The 20,284-nt window shown below is 40.6% G+C and overlaps 1 protein-coding gene across 1 annotated transcript; it reads left to right on the forward strand.

Annotated features, from left to right (window-relative positions):
- The first annotated feature begins 238 nt into the window (after positions 1-238).
- ccn6 (cellular communication network factor 6) lies at positions 239-13,261 on the forward strand. The gene is made up of 3 exons (XM_082148525.1): positions 239-366; positions 9,097-9,358; positions 12,899-13,261. The coding sequence occupies exons 1-3, from the start codon at positions 319-321 to the stop codon at positions 13,159-13,161; spliced, it is 573 nt and encodes a 190-aa protein (XP_082004651.1). The 5' UTR covers positions 239-318; the 3' UTR covers positions 13,162-13,261.
- Positions 13,262-20,284: the final 7,023 nt, after the last annotated feature.

Here is a 20,284-nt window from a genome sequence, read left to right on the forward strand (position 1 = left end):
AAGAGAAAGGAACAGCAGAAGGCAAGAGAGAGAAAAAGAGGGTGAAATATTTCAGATAGAGTTCTGTGTGAGTTCTGTAGGGGAAAGGTGTGTTTGGAGAACAGACAGAGGGGAGCTTTGTGTACCTCTCTCTGACAGGTCAGCTCTCTCTCTCTCTCTCTCTCTCTCTCTCTCTCTCTCTCTCACACACACACACACACACACACACACACACACACACACACACACACACACACACACACACACACACACACACACACACACACACAGCCTTCCTTCTTTCATTCTGGGTGCACAGAGCTCCTTTGCAAGCTGTAGATGATGCTATCACTACTGTTCTGGGTTCTGCTGCTTTGTCTGAGTCAGGTAAGGGCCACCAATTCCATTCGCTCTTCACAATCAGAACGTGAATAACTGTCTGTCCATGACCCGTAATGGCTGGCCTAGGCGGCCTTAAATATACATACTACTGTAACTTACAACTTGTCTTTGAGATGTCTCTGTAATGTTTGGGATGTTAACTGTACAGTACATGGATGCCATGCATTTGTAACATTAGCATTTAACGACCCGGTAAAAATACTTTAAAGCTCGTGTGTGCTGGTGTTTGTGTCTTTAAGCTCTGTGCTGGTGTAGCCCTAAAGGTTTTAAAAGATGAAGAAGTTGTCAAAGGGCTTATGACAGGTCAGGTTCAGAGAGATGGAATGCAAAAGCAGCTTCTATTTAAAACCTGTTTGTCTTCATGAGATTCTGTGTGGCCTGTGAAATGACACTTACTACAGCATCTCCTCAAAGTGGAACTTCCCAAGAGATGGTTTATGAGATATTTATGAGTTTGCTCTGGCATGTAGGTTCCTATTGTTATTCTGCTCTCACGGAATGAGCTCATCCTGTAAACTTGACAGATAGACTTCAGATTTTTGTTTTGACCTCTGGTGACCCTGGGAGCACGTGTGTGAAAGAGAGGGGACCACTGATCTATATAAATGATATATATATATATATATATATATTCTTATATATATATATATATATATATTCTTATTCTTATTATTGAGATCAGTGGATGGGACTGCAGTGAACCCTACAGTACAGAAACATGACTGCCTTTCTCTAATGATACTGTATATGATAAAACACACCTCTCATATACACTCACCTAAAGGATTATTAGGAACACCATACTAATACTGTGTTTGACCCCCTTTCGCCTTCAGAACTGCCTTAATTCTACATTTCAACAAGGTGCTGAAAGCATTCTTTAGAAATGTTGGCCCATATTGATAGGATAGCATCTTGCAGTTGATGGAGATTTGTGGGATGCACATCCAGGGCACGAAGCTCCCGTTCCACCACATCCCAAAGATGCTCTATTGGGTTGAGATCTGGTGACTGTGGGGGCCATTTTAGTACAGTGAACTCATTGTCATGTTCAAGAAACCAATTTGAAATGATTCGAGCTTTGTGACATGGTGCATTATCCTGCTGGAAGTAGCCATCAGAGGATGGGTACATGGTGGTCATAAAGGGATGGACATGGTCAGAAACAATGATCAGGTAGGCCGTGGCATTTAAACGATGCCCAATTGGCACTAAGGGGCCTAAAGTGTGCCAAGAAAACATCCCCCACACCATTACACCACCACCACCAGCCTGCACAGTGGTAACAAGGCATGATGGATCCATGTTCTCATTCTGTTTACGCCAAATTCTGACTCTACCATCTGAATGTCTCAACAGAAATCGAGACTCATCAGACCAGGCAACCTTTTTCCAGTCTTCAACTGTCCAATTTTGGTGAGCTCGTGCAAATTGTAGCCTCTTTTTCCTATTTGTAGTGGAGATGAGTGGTACCCGGTGGGGTCTTCTGCTGTTGTAGCTAGGGGTGGAACGGTACATGTATTCGTATTGAACCGAATCGGTACGGGCGTCACGGTTCGGTGCATGAATTTACACGGAGAATACACGGTATAAAAATAAATAAAACTCGCATGCAAATTAATTAATGTAATGCGGAACTACTGTTAGATACGCGGGTTCTTTAGGGACACCTAATCTGTAGCCCCGCCTTAAGCTAGGTTTGTTTATACTTTCGCCTGCCTCCGCAGCGCGAGCCTCCACAGACCGCGCGCGCGCCTCCCCAAATGGACGAGTCATTTATACTTCGCGTTCGCGGGTGTACTATTCTTTGAAACGACAGGGTGCGACTCGGTATAACTGTCCATCAGGAATCAGCGGTGAGAAGTAAGGTACACTCGTGAATGTTTATTTTAGTAGCCTACAACAACACTTTAGTACACCAAAACCACACTACAAAAGAATCATGTTAGGAAACCAAATTATTCCTTGTGACATTAGAAAAAAAAATGGATATGAGAACGTAACCTACAACTAAATTAACGTTATCTTACATAATTTCTAAACATTTGTATTTAGTTTTGTGAACCTTTTTATAAAACATGGCCATTTATTTTTATTTAAAGGGCTTATGTCTGCTATTGTAGGCTCATTTTGTTAATGTACGTTAAGCAACTAATTTAGACGCAAGAACTGGGTGCCGGTGCTGTGAGATGTACATGCTCGGCCAGATTCGGCTCTAAGTTGTGCGTCTTCGGATGCGGAGCCGTGCGCGCTAAAAAACCGTGCACTGCACACCGCCACGCGAAATGTTGCCTTGCACACCCAAAGCGCACGACCGCCCACACCGCAATGATGACATTTTTTGCCGCGCGCATCCTCGCGCTCATGCGTCCGCACATAAATAAGAGATGTTTTATTTTCATGTATGACACTAGGTGGTACAGCCTGAGACATGCACAATAAAAAAAAAATGCCTTCTGCATTTTTGTTTTGCTTTTCCCTCCATTGTACCGAACTCGTACCGAACCGTGATGTCTGAACCGAGGTATGAACCGAACCGTGACTTCTGTGTACCGTTCCACCCCTAGTTGTAGCCCATCCGCCTCAAGGTTGTGCGTGTTGTGGCAACACAAATGCTTTGCTGCATACCTCGGTTGTAACGAGTGGTTATTTCAGTCAAAGTTGCTCTTCTATCAGCTTGAATCAGTCGGCCCATTCTCCTCTGACCTCTAGCATCAACAAGGCATTTTCGCCCACAGGACTGCCGCATACTGGATGTTTTTCCCTTTTCACACCATTCTTTGTAAACCCTAGAAATGGTTGTGCGTGAAAATCCCAGTAACTGAGCAGATTGTGAAATACTCAGACCGGCCCGTCTGGCACCAACAACCATGTCACGCTCAAAATTGCTTAAATCACCTTTCTTTCCCATTCTGACATTCAGTTTGGAGTTCAGGAGATTGTCTTGACCAGGACCACACCCCTAAATGCATTGAAGCAACTGCCATGTGATTGGTTGATTAGATAATTGCATTAATGAGAAATTGAACAGGTGTTCCTAATAATCCTTTAGGTGAGTGTAACTTAAAGAACTCAATTTAGAAACAATTTTAAAGAAATTTTAAGGGCTCTTGTGGATTTCAGTTGTCATACCTTTGTTCAAATCATGTGATACTATATTATTTTACTTATTATGTTAAGCTTTGTTGACTAAAATGAAAAAAAAATTACATGATTATTATATCTATAATTTAAATTAGTATTTTATAGTATGAATACATTAAATTTAGTGCCACAATCCATGAGCCATCCCTGTAACACCACAGATAATATTTACACAAAATGATGTATATTATATTTATATATATATATATATATATATATATATATATATATAAATATAATATACATCATTTTGTGTAAATATTATCTGTGGTGTTACAGGGATGGCTCATGGATTGTGGCACTAAATAGTGGTCTGGGGATTTTTATTTTTCATTTTATTAACTGCTTTAAAATTGCAATAGTTGGTACTTTTACACATAAACTGTAAAAAAATAAAAATAAAAATACCAATGAATGAGGACTCAAGAGGAACCTAAATGCACAAGCTAATGGTGAATAGAATGCAAACAGGTGTGATTGTTAATGAATGTCCATAGTAACAAATTGTGGTGGGAAAATAGAGGGAAACATCTGACTGAAGAAAAACAAACTAAAAGTCCTTGAAAACGAAATCAAACACACAGATTGACACCGCATAAAAAGAGAATGTTTAGTGAAGCTGATTGCTGCAGCATAGCCTTTAGACCTTGTGTAGCCCCGCCCTTTTAAGCGCTGCACTTGTTGTCTTCCGGTTTGTGTTTCCACAGCATCAAGGTAAAATGATAAAAGGATCACGTAAAAAAATTGGGACGTAGTGTCCGTGACGTCACCCATAGGTTTCTGAAAAGCACTTTTGAAGCCCAAAGTGGGAAGAGCCGGCCGTTGCCATCTTGGCAGCGCATCACCGAAAATGTGCAAAGAGGTGGGATTAGCTGAGGTGGCGTGACGGCTAACAGACAGCAGACAAACAGCTAGTAGTGACATCAGCAGCAATCCATCTCTCACTCAAGTGGCCACGCCCTTAATTATGCAGAATTTTAAGGCTTAATATAATTCAAATTGATGGGTTATAAAAAAATTCACCCCCCTCACAGTTGTCATGAAGGGCAAAATTATCTATATAGACCAAAACCACTTTTTGTACCAGGCTGTAAAAAAAAGAAAAGAAATTCTGCTGTAAAGTTAGGCATATTTACATGGGGAGTATATTGTATTGACTCTCTTTTGCAGCCTGTCTCTAGCTGCCAGTCGAAGAATTGCAGTTTAAGTCACTTTCGTGTTGGATTCAAGAGAGTGACCGGAAGGTTGCCACTTGATCACGCCCCTATCTTGATGCCTCCCCCCTCCCCACCAGGGATTTTAAAGAGTTGGCGAATCCGAGCCTTATCGAGCGGTTTGCCAGGGAGCAGTCCCAAGAATAATTTTGCCGCATGTGTGGATGGCTAACTCAGTAACATAACTTCCTTCCGCTCATGAAAGGAATGCTGGTAAACAACAACTCGGCATTCACCATCGAACCTCGCTTCGCCTACCAGCACCCCTCCAACTAATCCAGCACCCAGTCAGCCTACACCCAGCCAGACGGAGCTAAAGCCTGATTCCCCTGCAGACACGGAGCCTGCGCCTGCTGCGGAGAAAGAGCCAGCGAGTCCTGCTGAGCCGTGTTCCGCCCCGGAGCCTGAGCCCCATATAATGTCTTACCAGATGCGCGAGTGGGCAATATTGGAAGGAAGCCCCGCCCACACTCTCACCGCTGCGTGTAAGGGAAACATGGACCCTGAGTTATTAGTCACTTTTGAGGAGGACTTAATAGTCTGGTTTACGGAGGCTATACCTGAGAATTTCCCTATTTCATTGACATTTCCCAGCCCGCCCAGCCTACCTCTCCCACCTCCTCAACCAAACCTGAATAGTTCATCAGCCCTTACTCCTCTGGTCCCTGTCTTCCCCTTCTGCTCTTCCACAGCTGTTTCCCTGCAGTGCTGCTAATTCGCCTCAGGTCTTCCAGTTCCCAGCATTGCATTGCCGTAAGGATCTCCTGTCTCCACCCATTGGCTCTGCCTTGCTCCCTCAGCTCCACCGTGGCCCGTCATCCCACCAGCTCCACCAGGCTCCCTCATCCCACCAGCTCTACCAGGCTCCCTCGCCCCTCTGGTGTCGCCTTGGTCAGATGCCACCCTGGTTCTACCTCTGGATTACATGCTGCCGGTTGCACCTCTGCCTTCCATCCCTTCAGCTCCACCGGGCTACGCCTTCCCTCCAGCTCCAACGTTGTCTTCCGGATCCCCATCTCCACCTCGGCCCCATAAGCCATCAGCTCCGCCTTGCCCCTCCGGAAAATTAGTGTCATCCAGGCTCCGTGTCTCCACGACTCCGTCTGGGTCTCTATCATGGCCGGCTTCGTCACAGGAGATCGTTCCCCAGGATAAATCATCCAAATCTCCACCATGGCTCCTCCATCCTGTACAGTATGCTGACTGTGGTCTGGGTACCCATCTGGCTTCTCATGCTCCAGACTTCCCCCTGGCTCCTCCCACCCTCCTCTTCCCCATGGACTTATTTTTTGGATTTGGTTTTGCTCCTCTTCTGTTCCTCAACCTCCTCCAGAACCTCCTTCCTCCCTGTTGCACTGTCTACGGCACGAGGACGCGCCTTCTCGGGAGGGGTTGATCTGTCACATGTATGGTCTTTGTATTGTTGGTTTTGTCATCAGTGTCTTGTTTAACCCAGTTTCCCAGTGTGTGATTATTTTATTCAATTGACCTGTCGTCTAATTAATTTGCTTATTAGACCTCGTTTGGTTTAGTTAGTATTTATAGTCCTTGTTTCCTGAGTTCAAGTGTCCTGTCTTAACATAATGTTTGTGAAGTATTCCAAGCCTGTTTCTCTGTATCACCCTGAGTTATTTGGATTAAAAACTGTTCTCTTTATTATTTCGTCTTCGTGAGTACTCTGAGGAGGTTCCAGACGTTCTAGGGTTATAATAATAATAATGCAAATGAACAAACTAGTGAAGATGTACACGAGTATATTCAAGAAAAAGACAGCATATCTTAGTTCTATGAGCTAGAAATTTGCATTCTTAAACATGAAATGAAATTAATAAATAGGAATCTTACTAACATTAAATCAAATTGTTAAATTACCAGTAATAACAAATGATACTTGTTTGTAATATTCAGTACAGAATATACTACCTACTGTTACTTCTCTCTAGCAAGGCTCTTGGATGTAATCTACCTAAAGATTGTAAACGGATATGCTTATGTGGAATTTAAAAGCAAAAAAGACATGGGCTGCATAAATAGGCTGTTTACTTGCTGCCTGCAGAGTGTCAACACTGTAAATGCAGCTGGTTCGGTGATGTTTTTCTTCCATAGGCAGCTATAACAGTAGTGCAGTCAGTAGATCTGTGTAAAAGGGCCGCTTGTTGAATTTTTGCTCTGCCAGGTTTTGCATTTGAATTTGCTGCTAACCTCACTTAAAGAGCCAGAGAATTACAGAACTACATTGCTTATACAGATGAATGAATACTGAAATCTTAGAAGCACTTTGATGCATAAAAAAAAAAAAAAAAAAACATATCACAACAAAATCACAAGCCTCTTCTTTATCACACAATATAAACAAGAACAAGATCAAAATTATTTACTGTATAGCATACTTAGAAATATAAAAAAATTGGATTTAAGCATTCCAGAGCTATTCAATGCAGTTTTCATGTCAGTTGCGGTTATATGGTTTTAATATTATTCCAGTATTGGTGGGAGCAAAAAAAAAAAAGGGCCGGCCTGTGACAGGATCCTGACACCGGGCCATTGTTGAAATGGAAAAGCTCAGTTAGTCGTCAAACACAACCCCCCGTTATCCTTGCTGTCCTGGTTGTTGTTAGTTTTGTAGACCCAAATTGTACAAAGACAGCTGACAGTTTTGCAGGGATTACAAGGAGCTCCGTCTTCACATGTTTGAGCTCCTTCATCCAAGCTGAGATGTCTGAAAGGCAGGCAGAGAAACGAAAGCTGCAGTAATCAGGTTTAAATGACAGACAGAACTGAATATCATTTGCATAGCAGTGTTAATAGAAGCCATGTACCTTTATGATCGTGTCTAGAGAGGTTGTGTATTTCTCTATGTACACATTTACTCTAGATTATTCTTTTAATTAATTAGGAGCACTTTCCTTTCAATAGAAAACAGTATAATGGATACTTTACATGCCAGTGATGCCATGAGAATGGACACATAAATGGCGGGGAACAGTAGCACGGCTGATGTCAGAGGTCACATGACAATGTGTTGTATGCCCAGATTGTATTCATATTACATATGAATCATACTTTATTCAGTAGAACTTCTTCATCAAATGTAGTACCTACACTGAAAGTAGTTGGTCTATGACTAGCATGACTGCTGTTATGCAGCATGTGGCAGCTGTTGATCAGCTATTCTTAAGATCTGTGGGTAAAGAGTTTCTGCAAGATTCAGCATGTGGCATTCAACACAAAGAAAGCACTGCGACTGTGACCCTTTAACCAGCTTTAAGAGGAGCTCCGATGCTTCAAAATAATTTCAAAATTGTTCATTCAAAAAACCCATACTGATATAATTATAAATAATAATAATATAATATAAGCATAGAAGTCCACCCTATTGCACCAAGATCCACCCACTTGGAGATTTCTGGTCTTGCCACTGAAACCTTATGACTCTTTCACTTCACTTATTTTTATATTCAAATTTATATTCAGTCACAGTCATTGTGGCCCTGTATCAACACATTTATGCATTTGATAGACACTTTTATCCAAAGCAGCTTACACTGATTTCAAGGTACAGTATGGGCCTACATTTTATCAATTAACCCATTCCCTTGGAATCATAGCATAGTTAATGCCAAGCTCTACTGTATGAGCTAAAGAGCACTCCACAACAAACTGGCAGAAGAGAGATCACACAAGTAAATTAAACAGGCAACTAAACAAGGCAGAACAGGTGAGGAAATTAATCCGGAATAGACAGAAATGGCAGGATCAAGAAACTATGCTTTAAACACAAAACAAAAGACTAAAACAAGAGTGATTGGCAAGGAAAACAAAACCAAAGAGATAATACAACCAGGAGACAAGGACAGTGGTGTCAGGATTCTCTCATAAATAACTACAAATTTGCCTACAGTGGTGACAGAATCATGAGAGTTTCTGGTAACACTTTATTTTAGTGTCATTGTTACATATTTTTCATGTACTTGCCATAGTAATAACAGTAAATTATGCATAATTACATGCAACTAAACCTCAATCAAACCCTAATCCTACCCTAGCCCTATAGGTAAGTACATGCTATTAATTAATATTACTCAGTACTTGAATAATTACACTTTACCTTAAAATAAAGTGTAACTGAGTTTCTTAATGATATTAAAGTAATTTCATGATATCTAAGACCCAAAACATTGAGTACATGCATGTTAATGATGCTGTGGCACACTTGGACACTTACTATTTGGAAAGAAGGTTGTGGATCAACAGAGCAGTAATGTAAAAATTACAGTTTCTCTTCAGAACAAACCAAAATGGAAAACATTTTGTTTCTATTTCAATGGTTTTCTTTTCTTTTTTGCATGTATTGCAGGTCTCTGCTATCAGGCAGAAGCAGCGAGAAGGGACGGCCCCGGTGGAGAGGAGGCAGTTCTGTAGCTGGCCGTGTAAGTGTGGTGTTCGGCAGCCATGTGCCCCTGGTGTCAGCTCCATCTTGGACGGCTGCGGCTGCTGCAAAACCTGTGCACGGCAGATTGGGGAATCATGCAACGAGAGGGACGTCTGTGATCCTCACAAGAGCATGTACTGTGACTTTTCCAAAAACCAGCCGCGCTATGAGGTTGGCATCTGTGCTTGTGAGTGAACGTTTTATGGAAAACCCTATGTGGTTGTTACAACATTACAGCATCTTTAAAATAAGATATATTTATTTGAGATGCTAAATTGTTTTCAGAGAATAAAGCTGCGTAATACAGAGCCCCGCACATGATACTCAGGGAAAAAAATATTGTGGCCTCAAATGAAGAATTCATTTCCTTGACTAAGTGACCACATTCCGTTGATTTGTAAATCGTGGCGACTTTGCCTTAAAGGATTAGTTAACTTCATAATTAAAATTTACTGAGAATTTACTCACCCCCACGTGAATTAAGGTTTTTGAGGAAAACATTCCAGGATTTTTCTCCATATAGTGGACTTACAATGGGAACCAACGGGTTGAAGGTCCAAATTGCAGTTTGAATGCAGCTTCAAAGGCTCTACATGATCCCAGACGAGGAATAAGGGTTTTAGTGCCAAACCATCTGTCATTTTCTCACAAAAAATTATATATACTAGAATATATATATATATGAATTCATCTTCCAGAATCTGACAGTACGTTTTGGGAGTTAATTTTTAGTCCATCTCTGCAAAACAGACTTCAGGATAGGAGATGGACTAAAAATAAACTCCCAAAACTTCTTAAAACAGTTTAAAGTGAAAAGATGAATTCTTCAAACAGTGGTAGAAGAGGATGTGGTGCTGGTCCTTCAAGAGTCACTCTCAATCTATCTGTCTATAAAGCCTATAAAAAACCAGTCTTCATGTATTTCACAACACTTCAGCTTGTGATTCTTATTAAGTGGGGGTCATTTTTTAGGATTCTGTGCCTAACCCAAGTCTCTGAGATCCTGACACCTTGCTCTTCTGGAGACTCCAGGTAGGTTGGAGTTCTGGAAAATGGTGGCGCTGGAGACTAAAGGGTTCCTGATGGTTTCACACTTAATTCTTCACCTTAATTCTTCATTCTTTTGCAGTTAACATGTGTCTTATCTTCTCCACCTGTTTTTGTCTGACCCTGCTGACCCAATGAGCATTTCACTTTCCAATGGTCATGCCTTAACTGCAATCTCTAATATTGCATTAGTATTGCATTCTTCTCATGGGGATTTAATAATTTTTTTTTACTTTTCAGTCTTAGTTAAATCTCTTTTTGGCTTATTTTATCTGTAAAAGAAAACATGCCTAATAATTCTGCACACCTGAATATAAGGCGTTTTTCATTTCCAGCCTTCATGAACAATTATATATCACTTATAAATGATTAAATACAAAATTAATAGTAGTTATTAAGATTAATATGGTTTGGAATTGGCAAAATGTTCCTGAGAATAAAATATGATCAGAAAATCAACGTGCCTAATAATTCTGCACGCACTGTAATTGCATTTCCCCCAAGCTTGTAATCATCAATATTTAAACTTAGAATAACCTAATTAATAGCCCTGTATTAAAATAATATTAAACATCAATATACTGTATCAATATATTATTCTGTTTCAATAATCAATCAACAATCAATTTAACATTTAAAAAAAAAATTTTTTACTAATTATCTAAATAAAATATAGTCCTACAAAGCTATTATTACCAGAGCATGTGATCAGAGCAGGTCATTTTACCATTGATGCCCAGCATGACTATACCAGCTCAGTAGGGCTATTGCAAACAGAAGTCTAGCCTACTATAGAGAAATTTCACGTTATTTGAGCGGACTTTGCTTTTCCAGTGCGTGATTGGTACATGATTGCGTTTGGGTCGTACAGCGCAAACACGGAGCGGCGCAGCAGCGCGCCCACACACACACACACGGAACGGAGAGCGCGGCGCGGAAAAGACCCACTCATGAAAGCTGCGCGAGAATGAAACCTGATCGCCGAACACGGAGGGGCGGGACGGCATATTTTCGGCCTTTTCAATAGCAGCCGCAACAGGAAGTCATTAAAATGAGGCAAAAAAAAAAAAGTGCTGCGTTAATTGCGTTATTCTTTTTTTAACGCGTTAAGCATCTCAAATTAATCGCAAAGATTAACGCGTTAATTCCCCCAGCCCTAATATATATATATACTTTTTAACCACAAATGCTCGTCTTGCACTTACTGTGATGCGCCACACATTACGTAATCGCATTGAAGGGTCACGCGAAGAACAGACTGAGGGCCCTTTTTTACACCCGGCGCAATGCGGTGCAAGGCGTGGCGGAAGTGTTTTTGCTAGTTTCAGTCCGACGCAGTTATCATTTTCACATCCTGCGCCATGTTGTTTAAATAGCAAATCCATTTGCGCCCATTTGTGCGCCCGTGGTCTTAATATGAGGTGTGTTTTTGGCGCGTTGCTATTTTGAGGCAACAGAAATAGACTGCGCCATTGACCAACTGAAACCTGGTCTAAAGACAATGGTGCAATATTTTTTAGTTAGTAGTTAGTAATGTGCGCCTATAGGCGGGTCCACAACGCACGTACATTCTGCTTATTAAACACACAGGGACACACAGCAGCACACAAACATGCCAAATACAATGTAAAAGATTATTATTGTGTACATAAAGATATGGTGGAATCCGGCTTGTCCCGTAGATGGTCTGCTTGCACACTTTTACCTCGCACACGAGCAGTTCCGTTTGCGCTCTGGAGACGGCTTCAGTCTTTCCACTATCAAATTCCGTCATGTAAATAGCGACTCTGCCATGGTGCGTGCGCAACTGGCATTTAAAGGGAATGGGAGATGAGACTCTGATTGGTTTAATGCACGTAAATCCCAAAACACACCCATTACTCATTAAAAGAATAGGGACAATCCTTTTAGAGCATGCGCCGGGCGCGCCGAACATTTTTCCCGTCGTTAAACTAGCAAAAGTGGATTCGGACACGGCCTAAGTGAACTTGCACCCTGCGCTTTAGACCATGCGCTTAGATGGTTAAAATAGGGCCCCTAGTGTTTACAAAGCGAACGTGCAAAGACTAAGTCAAACGGCATTTACAAAATAAATAAATACAAGGTAAAACAATGATGTCGGATAATTTTGAAGTTGGAGGAGAAAATGAGATGGAGTTTTTTGTCAGGTTACCGCCTGACCTTTCCAACGTGATTACGTAATGCGTGAAGCCGTGGACATGCAAGACGAGCATTTGTGGTTAAAAAGTTTATATATTTAAAAAATATATATATTAAATGACCGATGGTTTGGCTAGATAATACCCTTATTCCTCGTCTGGGATCATGTAGAGCCTTTGAAGCTGCATTGAAACTGCAATTTGGACCTTTAAACTGTTGTACCCCATTGAATTGCACTATATGGATTAATCCTGGAAATGTTTTCCTCAAAAACCTTAATTTCTTTTTGACTGAAGAAATAAAGACATGAACATCTTGGATGATGTGGGGGTGAGTAAATTATCAGGAAATTTTAATTCTAAAGTGAACTAATCCTTTAATTCATTCCAATTTATCCTGACCACAGTTTAAATAAAATGAGGGAACAAACTAAAACAAGGAATTAAGTTTAGAAGAATTAATTTTAGTAGACCTAAATTTACTTTTTGCACTCCATAGTCTATCCTGTATATTTTTGCAGACATGATGGGGGTTGGTTGTGACCTGAATGGGGCTCACTATGATAACGGACAGGCCTTCCAGCCCAACCCTCTCTACAAATGCACTTGCATCGCTGGAGCCATTGGCTGTACCCCTGCCTTCATCCAAAAGCCGGCAGGAATGTTGAGTCCTGCTGTGCTCCAGGGCAACTTGCCAGCAGGACTCAAGAGTAATCAAAGCCCTAAACACCAACAAGACACCACCTACAGGACCATGTCAGGTAAATGTGACCCAGTGTGTTGAGATATTAAAGACAACAAAACACACATCATGCAATTTGACATATTTCTGAGGTAATATTCTGAGAAAATATATTTATTGGTTAATATTATTATTCACCACCCACACAGTTTATTACATGAGTTTTTACAGGGGTGAAGAGGGTTATTACATTTTGATGAAAGGTTATGACAACAACAAGACCCGGGATATTAAGTAAATAATATAGATTCCATTTTGATTTTTGATGTTGACTTAAAAGGAATGTTCTTGGTACAATTAAAGGATGTCATTCTTAAAGGATTAGTTCACTTCAGAATAAAAAAATCCTGATAATTTACTCACCCCCACATCATCCAAGATGTTCATGTATTTCTCTCTTCAGTCGAAAAGAAATTAAGGTTTTTGAGGAAAACATTCCAGGATTTTTCTCCATATAGTGGACTACAACGGTTATCAGCGGTTTGAAGGTCTAAATTGCAGTTTCTATGCAGCTTCAAAGGGCTTTACACGATCCCAGCCGATGAATAAGGGTCTTATATAGCCAAACCATCTGTCATTTTCAAAAAAAAAAAACATTTATATACTTTTTAACCACAAATGCTCATCTTGCACGTCCACGACTTCACGCATTAGTAATCACATTGAAAGGTCACGCATGACGTATGCGTTAGTACTGACCTAGTGTTTACAAAGCAAATGTGCAAAGTCTAAGTCAAACGCCATTTACAAAAAAAATAAAAAAAATAAAAGGTAAAACAACGATGTCGGACGATTTAGAAGTTGGAGAAGAAAATGAGATGAGTTTTTCGCCCTACATTTTCCGCCTACGTCAGGTTACTGCGTGACCTTTCCAACGTGATTAAATAATGAGTGAAGTCGTTGACGTGCAAGACGAGCATTTGTGGTTAAAAAGTATATAAATGTTTTTGTTTTGTTTTTTAAAATGACAGAAGGTTTGGCTAGATAAGACCCTTATTCCTCAGCTGGGATCATGTAGAGCCCTTTGAAGCTGCATTGAATTTGAACCTTCAACCCATTGATAATCGTTGAAGTCCAATATATGGAGAAAAATCCTGGAATGTTTTCCTCAAAAACCTTAATTTCTTTTCGACTGAAGAAAGAAAGAAATTAATATCTTGGATGACGTTAGGGTGAGTAAATGATCAGGAAATTTTAATTCTGAAGTGAACTAATCCTTTAATGATGGATAGCATTTGTGGAAAACTGTCTGTTACCACAGAAAATACTGGTAAACATGTGCAAATAGCCTGCCTTGATGGCAACCCCAGGGAAGCACAGCCGCTGAAAAAGCCCCATTATGTTTGAAGGATGTTAAGGCCATAAACATCACCATCTTAAGAGTCAGAAACCTCTCAGGGGCTGACTCCAAATGTTCAAATTAAAGCCCACTGAGCCTTTCTAAGACCACAGACAGGTCACAAGAAAGAAAGGAAACAAGACAAAAAAGCCTCATACAGTGGGTACGGAAAGTATTCAGACCCCCTTCAATTTTTCACTCTTTGTTATATTGCAGCCATTTGCTAAAATCATTTAAGTTCATTTTTTTCCCTCATTATTGTACACACAGCACCCCAATATTGACAGAAAAACACAGAATTGTTGACATTTTTGCACATTTATTAAAAAAGAAAAACTGAAATACCACATGGTCCTAAGTATTCAGACCCTTTGCTCAGTATTTAGTAGAAGCACCCTTTTGAACTAATACAGCCATGAGTCTTTTTGGGAAAGATGCAACAAGTTTTTCACACCTGGATTTGGGTATCCTCTGCCATTCCTCCTTGCAGATCCTCTCCAGTTCTGTCAGGTTGGATGGTAAACGTTGGTGGACAGCCATTTTCAGGTCTCTCCAGAGGTGCTCAATTGGGTTTAAGTCAGGGCTCTGGCTGGGCCATTCAAGAACAGTCACAGAGTTGTTGTGAAGCCACTCGTTCGTTATTTTAGCTGTGTGCTTAGGGTCATTGTCTTGTTGGAAGGTGAACCTTCGGCCCAGTCTGAGGTCCAGAGCACTCTGGAGAAGGTTTTCGTCCAGGATATCCCTGTACTTGGCCGCATTCATCTTTCCCTCGATTGCAACCAGTCGTCCTGTCCCTGCAGCTGAAAAACACCCCCACAGCATGATGCTGCCACCACCATGCTTCACTGTTGAGACTGTATTGGACAGGTGATGAGCAGTGCCTGGTTTTCTCCACACATACCGCTTAGTATTAAGGCCAAAAAGTTCTATCTTGGTCTCATCAGACCAGAGAATCTTATTTATCACCATCTTGGAGTCCTTCAGGTGTGCTTTCATGTGTCTTGCACTGAGGAGAGGCTTCCGTCGGGCCACTCTGCCATAAAGCCCCGACTGGTGGATGGCTGCAGTGATGGTTGACTTACTACAACTTTCTCCCATCTCCCGACTGCATCTCTGGAGCTCAGCCACAGTGATCTTTGGGTTCTTCTTCACCTCTCTCACCAAGGCTTTTCTCCCCCGATAGCTCAGTTTGGCCGGACGGCCAGCTCTAGGAAGGGTTCTGGTCGTCCCAAACATCTTCCATTTAAGGATTATGGAGGCCACTGTGCTCTTAGGAACCTTAATTGCAGCAGAATTTTTTTTTGTAACCTTGGCCAGATCTGTGCCTTGCCACAATTCTGTCTCTGAGCTCTTCAGGCAGTTCCTTTGACCTCATGATTCTCATATGCTCTGACATGCACTGTGAGCTGTGAGGTCTTATATAGACAGGTGTGTGGCTTTCCTAATCAAGTCCAATCAGTATAATCAAACACAGCTGGACTCAAATGAAGGTGTAGAACCATCTCAAGGATGATCAGAAGAAATGGACAGCACCTGAGTTAAATATATGAGTGTCACAGCAAAGGGTCTGAATACTTAGGACCATGTGATATTTCAGTTTTTCTTTTTTAATAAATGTGCAAAAATTTCAACAATTCTGTGTTTTTCTGTCAATATGGGGTGCTGTGTGTACAATAATGAGGAAAAAAATTAACTTAAATGATTTTAGCAAATGGCTGCAATATAACAAAGAGTGAAACATTTAAGGGGGTCTGAATACTTTCCGTACATCTCATCCTGCACATAAAATGGCAGACAATTGAATGTTGTCTCAAAGTACCAGCAACCAGTATGTGCTCGGCAGAAATCATTGCCACACACACCTTAAGCAAAAAAAGTTCTAGAAACAGGGTTCACATTGAGTTCCCTAGACCAGGATGCAAACAGTATTGACTTGAGAGCATTTAACCTTCTGGTAGAGGAAGCCTTCACATTTAAAATGTTCGCTTTCACTGCAGATGAAAAAACAAGATTCATTAAAGAGCCTTGTTCACTAGCCATGCCCCGAGTTTCCATATACTCAGTCGAGGATACCATATTACGCCCAAACCTGAGACAATAGACTCTGATGGGAATCTTCTGAGGAGGTTCCTCCAGGAAAGATACAAGATCCAAAAACCAAACTTGGGATGGCTGTCGCTGTGCCACTTACAGTTGATGAGTTCAATCATCTCAAACTCTTGACAGGACTGATGGAATCAGTTTGACTGGCAGAGAGGCATATACTCATTCACATGTGAGCCAGAGCAAGGAGTCAAAGAGGCGTTGGAGGCGACAGGGAGAACCACAGATGACTGAACTGATTTACTGCTGTTTTTTGAGCAGACCCACTTCTGCCCTCCTGAACTGCTGCCAGATTGGATTCGCAGTCTGAGGGTGCCTCCAATCTCTGGACCTCAGTCTGTGCATCTAGAGAACATTCTCTTCAAGAATTCCCGGAATATGCACCGTTCTCAGGGACAGAAACTTGTCCTGAACCCAAAGCGGAATGAGTCATGCTAACCTTCACATGTGGCACATACAAACTCCTTGGGGATTAATGTATGAAACATTATATTGTCTGTCCTGACAATAACATGGCAGTTTCAAAGAAGAAAAAGCCACACACTGCCAACATCTCAAGGCAATTTATGTGCCATGAGAGATAATCACCCTTTCAGACAGGCTTGGCTTAAAGGTGCTCTAAGCGATGTTGGGTGATGTCACTTGTTGACGTTCAAAGTATTGTCAAACAAAACGGAGGCTAGCTCGACCCTCCTCCTCATCCCGTCCCCTCCCCCTCCCTTCCGTGCTTCCTGAAATAGTCATGAACCATTTAGAAAAACAAACTGTATTTACCCACCTGTCCAGCAAAAACAGAGCCACCTGAATGTTGGATTGGAAGCCCTTCTGCCGGCGGAGTTCTCGCCACCTTTTGAACGCTTGACCGATGTAAATTTGGGACTTTGCGTTCCTTCTCCTTTTCCCTATTCTTTGTTATTTGCTCATCGGAACGTCGTCTCTTTGGTCGTTTGTCGGCCATATCAAAATTCTCAAGAATATACAATTTTAACGTTAGTCGTTGTTAGGACATCTCTCCTCTAGCTAACTTCCCTGTTCATGCTTCTCTCTCCTCCACTCCCCACACACCCCCCTTCATATGCACGCACACTAACCCCCACCCTCAAATCATTCTTGTCGGATATTGGCTGGAACACTGTTTGTTATGTTTCATGGTCCAGGCTGGCCAGTTTGTTTTTCTTGCCGTTTGTGGAGCCTGGGCTGTCTACAGAGACCGCGTTTTTTTACAGTGTGTTCAGGGGACAGGCAGCTAGCGGATAGTGAGGAGAAGTTTGCTGGATGTGACAAAACATTTTTTGGCCTAAAAAACGTGTGACATCGCTTAGAGCACCTTTAATTAGCTTGGTGACTCCTGTGTCAGTCTAGTCCTGAAACCGAATGGTGTTCTAAATCTTAAAATATTATGAATATTATATAATGATAATCTAATATTATGAATGATCTTTTAAATATGCTTCCTCAGTTTTTATAATTACAGAACAAAAGCTCTGGAATGTTAAAATCTTCATTCATTTATATATATACAGACCCTTTCCAAAAAATTTGAATATCATGGAAAAGTTTATTTATTTCCATAATTCCATTCAAAACGTTAAACTTCCATAGATTATAGATTCAGGGCCCACAACTTAAACGATTTCAAGTATTTAGTTGTTTATTTGTACATAATTTGGGCTTCCAGCTCATAAAACCCACGAAAACAGGATTTCAAAAAAATTTGAATATTACATGAAATCACACAGTAATTACACAGTAATACCATGGTCATTGAACCAGGTTTTGGTTATTTTGGCAGTGTGGGCAGCTGCAAATCCTGCTGGAAAATGAAGGAAGCATGAAGTGCTCTGAAAATGTCCTGGTAGATGGCTGCATTGACTCTGGATTTAATAAAGCACAGTGGACCAAAGTCCTCTTTTCTGATGAGAGCAAATTTTGCATCTCATTTGGAAACCAAGGTCCCAGAGTCTGGAGGAAGAATGGAGAGGCACACAATCCAAGATGCTTGAAGTACAGTGTGAAGTTTCCACAGTCTGTGTTGGTTTGGGGAGCCATGTAATCGGCTGATGTTGGCCCACTGTGCTGTCCACTCAACGCAGCCGTCTACCAGGACATTTTCAGAGCAATTCATGCTTCCTTCAGCAGACAAGCTTTATGGAGATGCTGACTTCATTTTCCAGCAGGATTTTCACCTGCCCACACTGCCAAAAGAACCAAAACCTGGTTCAATGACCATGGTATTACTGTGTGATATCATGTAATATTCTAATTTTTTTGAAATCCTGTTTTCGTGGGTTTTATGAGCTGGAAGCCCAAATTATGTACAAATAAACAACTAAATACTTGAAATCGTTTAAGTTGTGGGCCCTGAATCTATAATCTATGGAAGTTTAACGTTTTGAATGGAATTATGGAAATAAATAAACGTTTCCATGATATTCAAATTTTTTGGAAAGGGTCTGTGTATATATATATATATATATATATATATATATATATATATTAGGGCTGGGGGAATTAACGCGTTAATCTTTGCGATTAATTTGAGATGTTTAATGCAAAAAAATTAATAATAATAACAATTAACGCAGCACTTTTTTTTTTTTGCCTCGTTTTAATGATTTCCTGTTGCGTCTGCTATTGAAAAGGCCGAAAATATGCCGTCCCGCCCCTCCGTGTTTGGCGATCAGGTTTCATTCTCGCTCAGCTTTCATGAGCGGGTCTTTTCCGCTCCGTGTGTGCACCGCGCTCTCCGTTTCCGTGTGTGTGTGTGTGTGTGTGTGTCGGCGCGCTGCAGTCTCTGCTCAATGTTCCGCTCTGTGTTCTGCTCTGTCGTTAACGGCCCAAACGCTCGAATCATGTACCGATCACGCACTGGAAAAGCAAAGTCCGCTCAAATAACGTGAAATTTCTGTAGTAGACTTCTGTTTGCAATAGCCCTACTGAGCTGGTATAGTCATGCTGGGCAACAAAAATTACCTGCTCTGATCACATGCTCTGGTAATAATAGCTTTGTAGGACTATATTTTATTTAGATAATTAGTTAAAATTTAAATAAATAAAAAATCTGTTAAATTGATTATGTTGATTTATTATTGAAACATAATAATATATTGATATATTGATGTTTAATATAGGGTTTATTTTCTGTTCCTTTTTTTTCCTGTGTTGTTTAATTTAATTAGGTGATTCTAAGTTTAAATATTGATGATTACAAGCTTGTGGGAAATGCAATTAATTACAGCAAATTGTGCAATTAATTAGTAAAAAAAATTAATTGATTCCCAGCCCTAATATATATATATATATATATATATATATATATATATATATATATATATATATAATATAACTAATTCAATTTGTTCATGTTACTGCCATTGAAGAGAATTTATATTGCACTGCTTTTTTTTTACAGTTTTTAAATAAGTAAAATAAGTTTGAGGTTAACATTTCTTGAAGAGACTTTCATTACTTACATACTTCAAACCTGAATTTTAAAGCTGTTGTGTGCTTTAAAAATGTAAGTTGCCACATGAGGACTAATTGTTGTTCTCTTATCGGAAGTAAATATAATGCGGCAAAGCACATAAACTCACATTTACATAGACTTGCCAAAGTAATATGTAGCGTGACATTGCATTTGTATTGACCTTATTCATAACTACAAAACTGCTATTCAATCCTCCAAGAAATTCCTGAGAAAACCCAAGGTAAATTAGCTTTCTG

Source organism: Leuciscus leuciscus (assembly GCF_965113295.1).
Source record: "Leuciscus leuciscus genome assembly, chromosome: 19".
Taxonomy (NCBI): Eukaryota; Metazoa; Chordata; class Actinopteri; order Cypriniformes; family Leuciscidae; genus Leuciscus; species Leuciscus leuciscus.

Excerpts from the sequence above, each read along its gene's own strand:
- ccn6 (XM_082148525.1), top strand. The coding sequence starts at position 319 with ATGATGCTATCACTACTGTTCTGGGTTCTGCTGCTTTGTCTGAGTCAG. Across the intron at positions 367-9,096 it reads TGCTGCTTTGTCTGAGTCAG|GTCTCTGCTATCAGGCAGAA; the intron begins GTAAGGGCCACC and ends CATGTATTGCAG. Across the intron at positions 9,359-12,898 it reads TGAGGTTGGCATCTGTGCTT|ACATGATGGGGGTTGGTTGT; the intron begins GTGAGTGAACGT and ends ATATTTTTGCAG.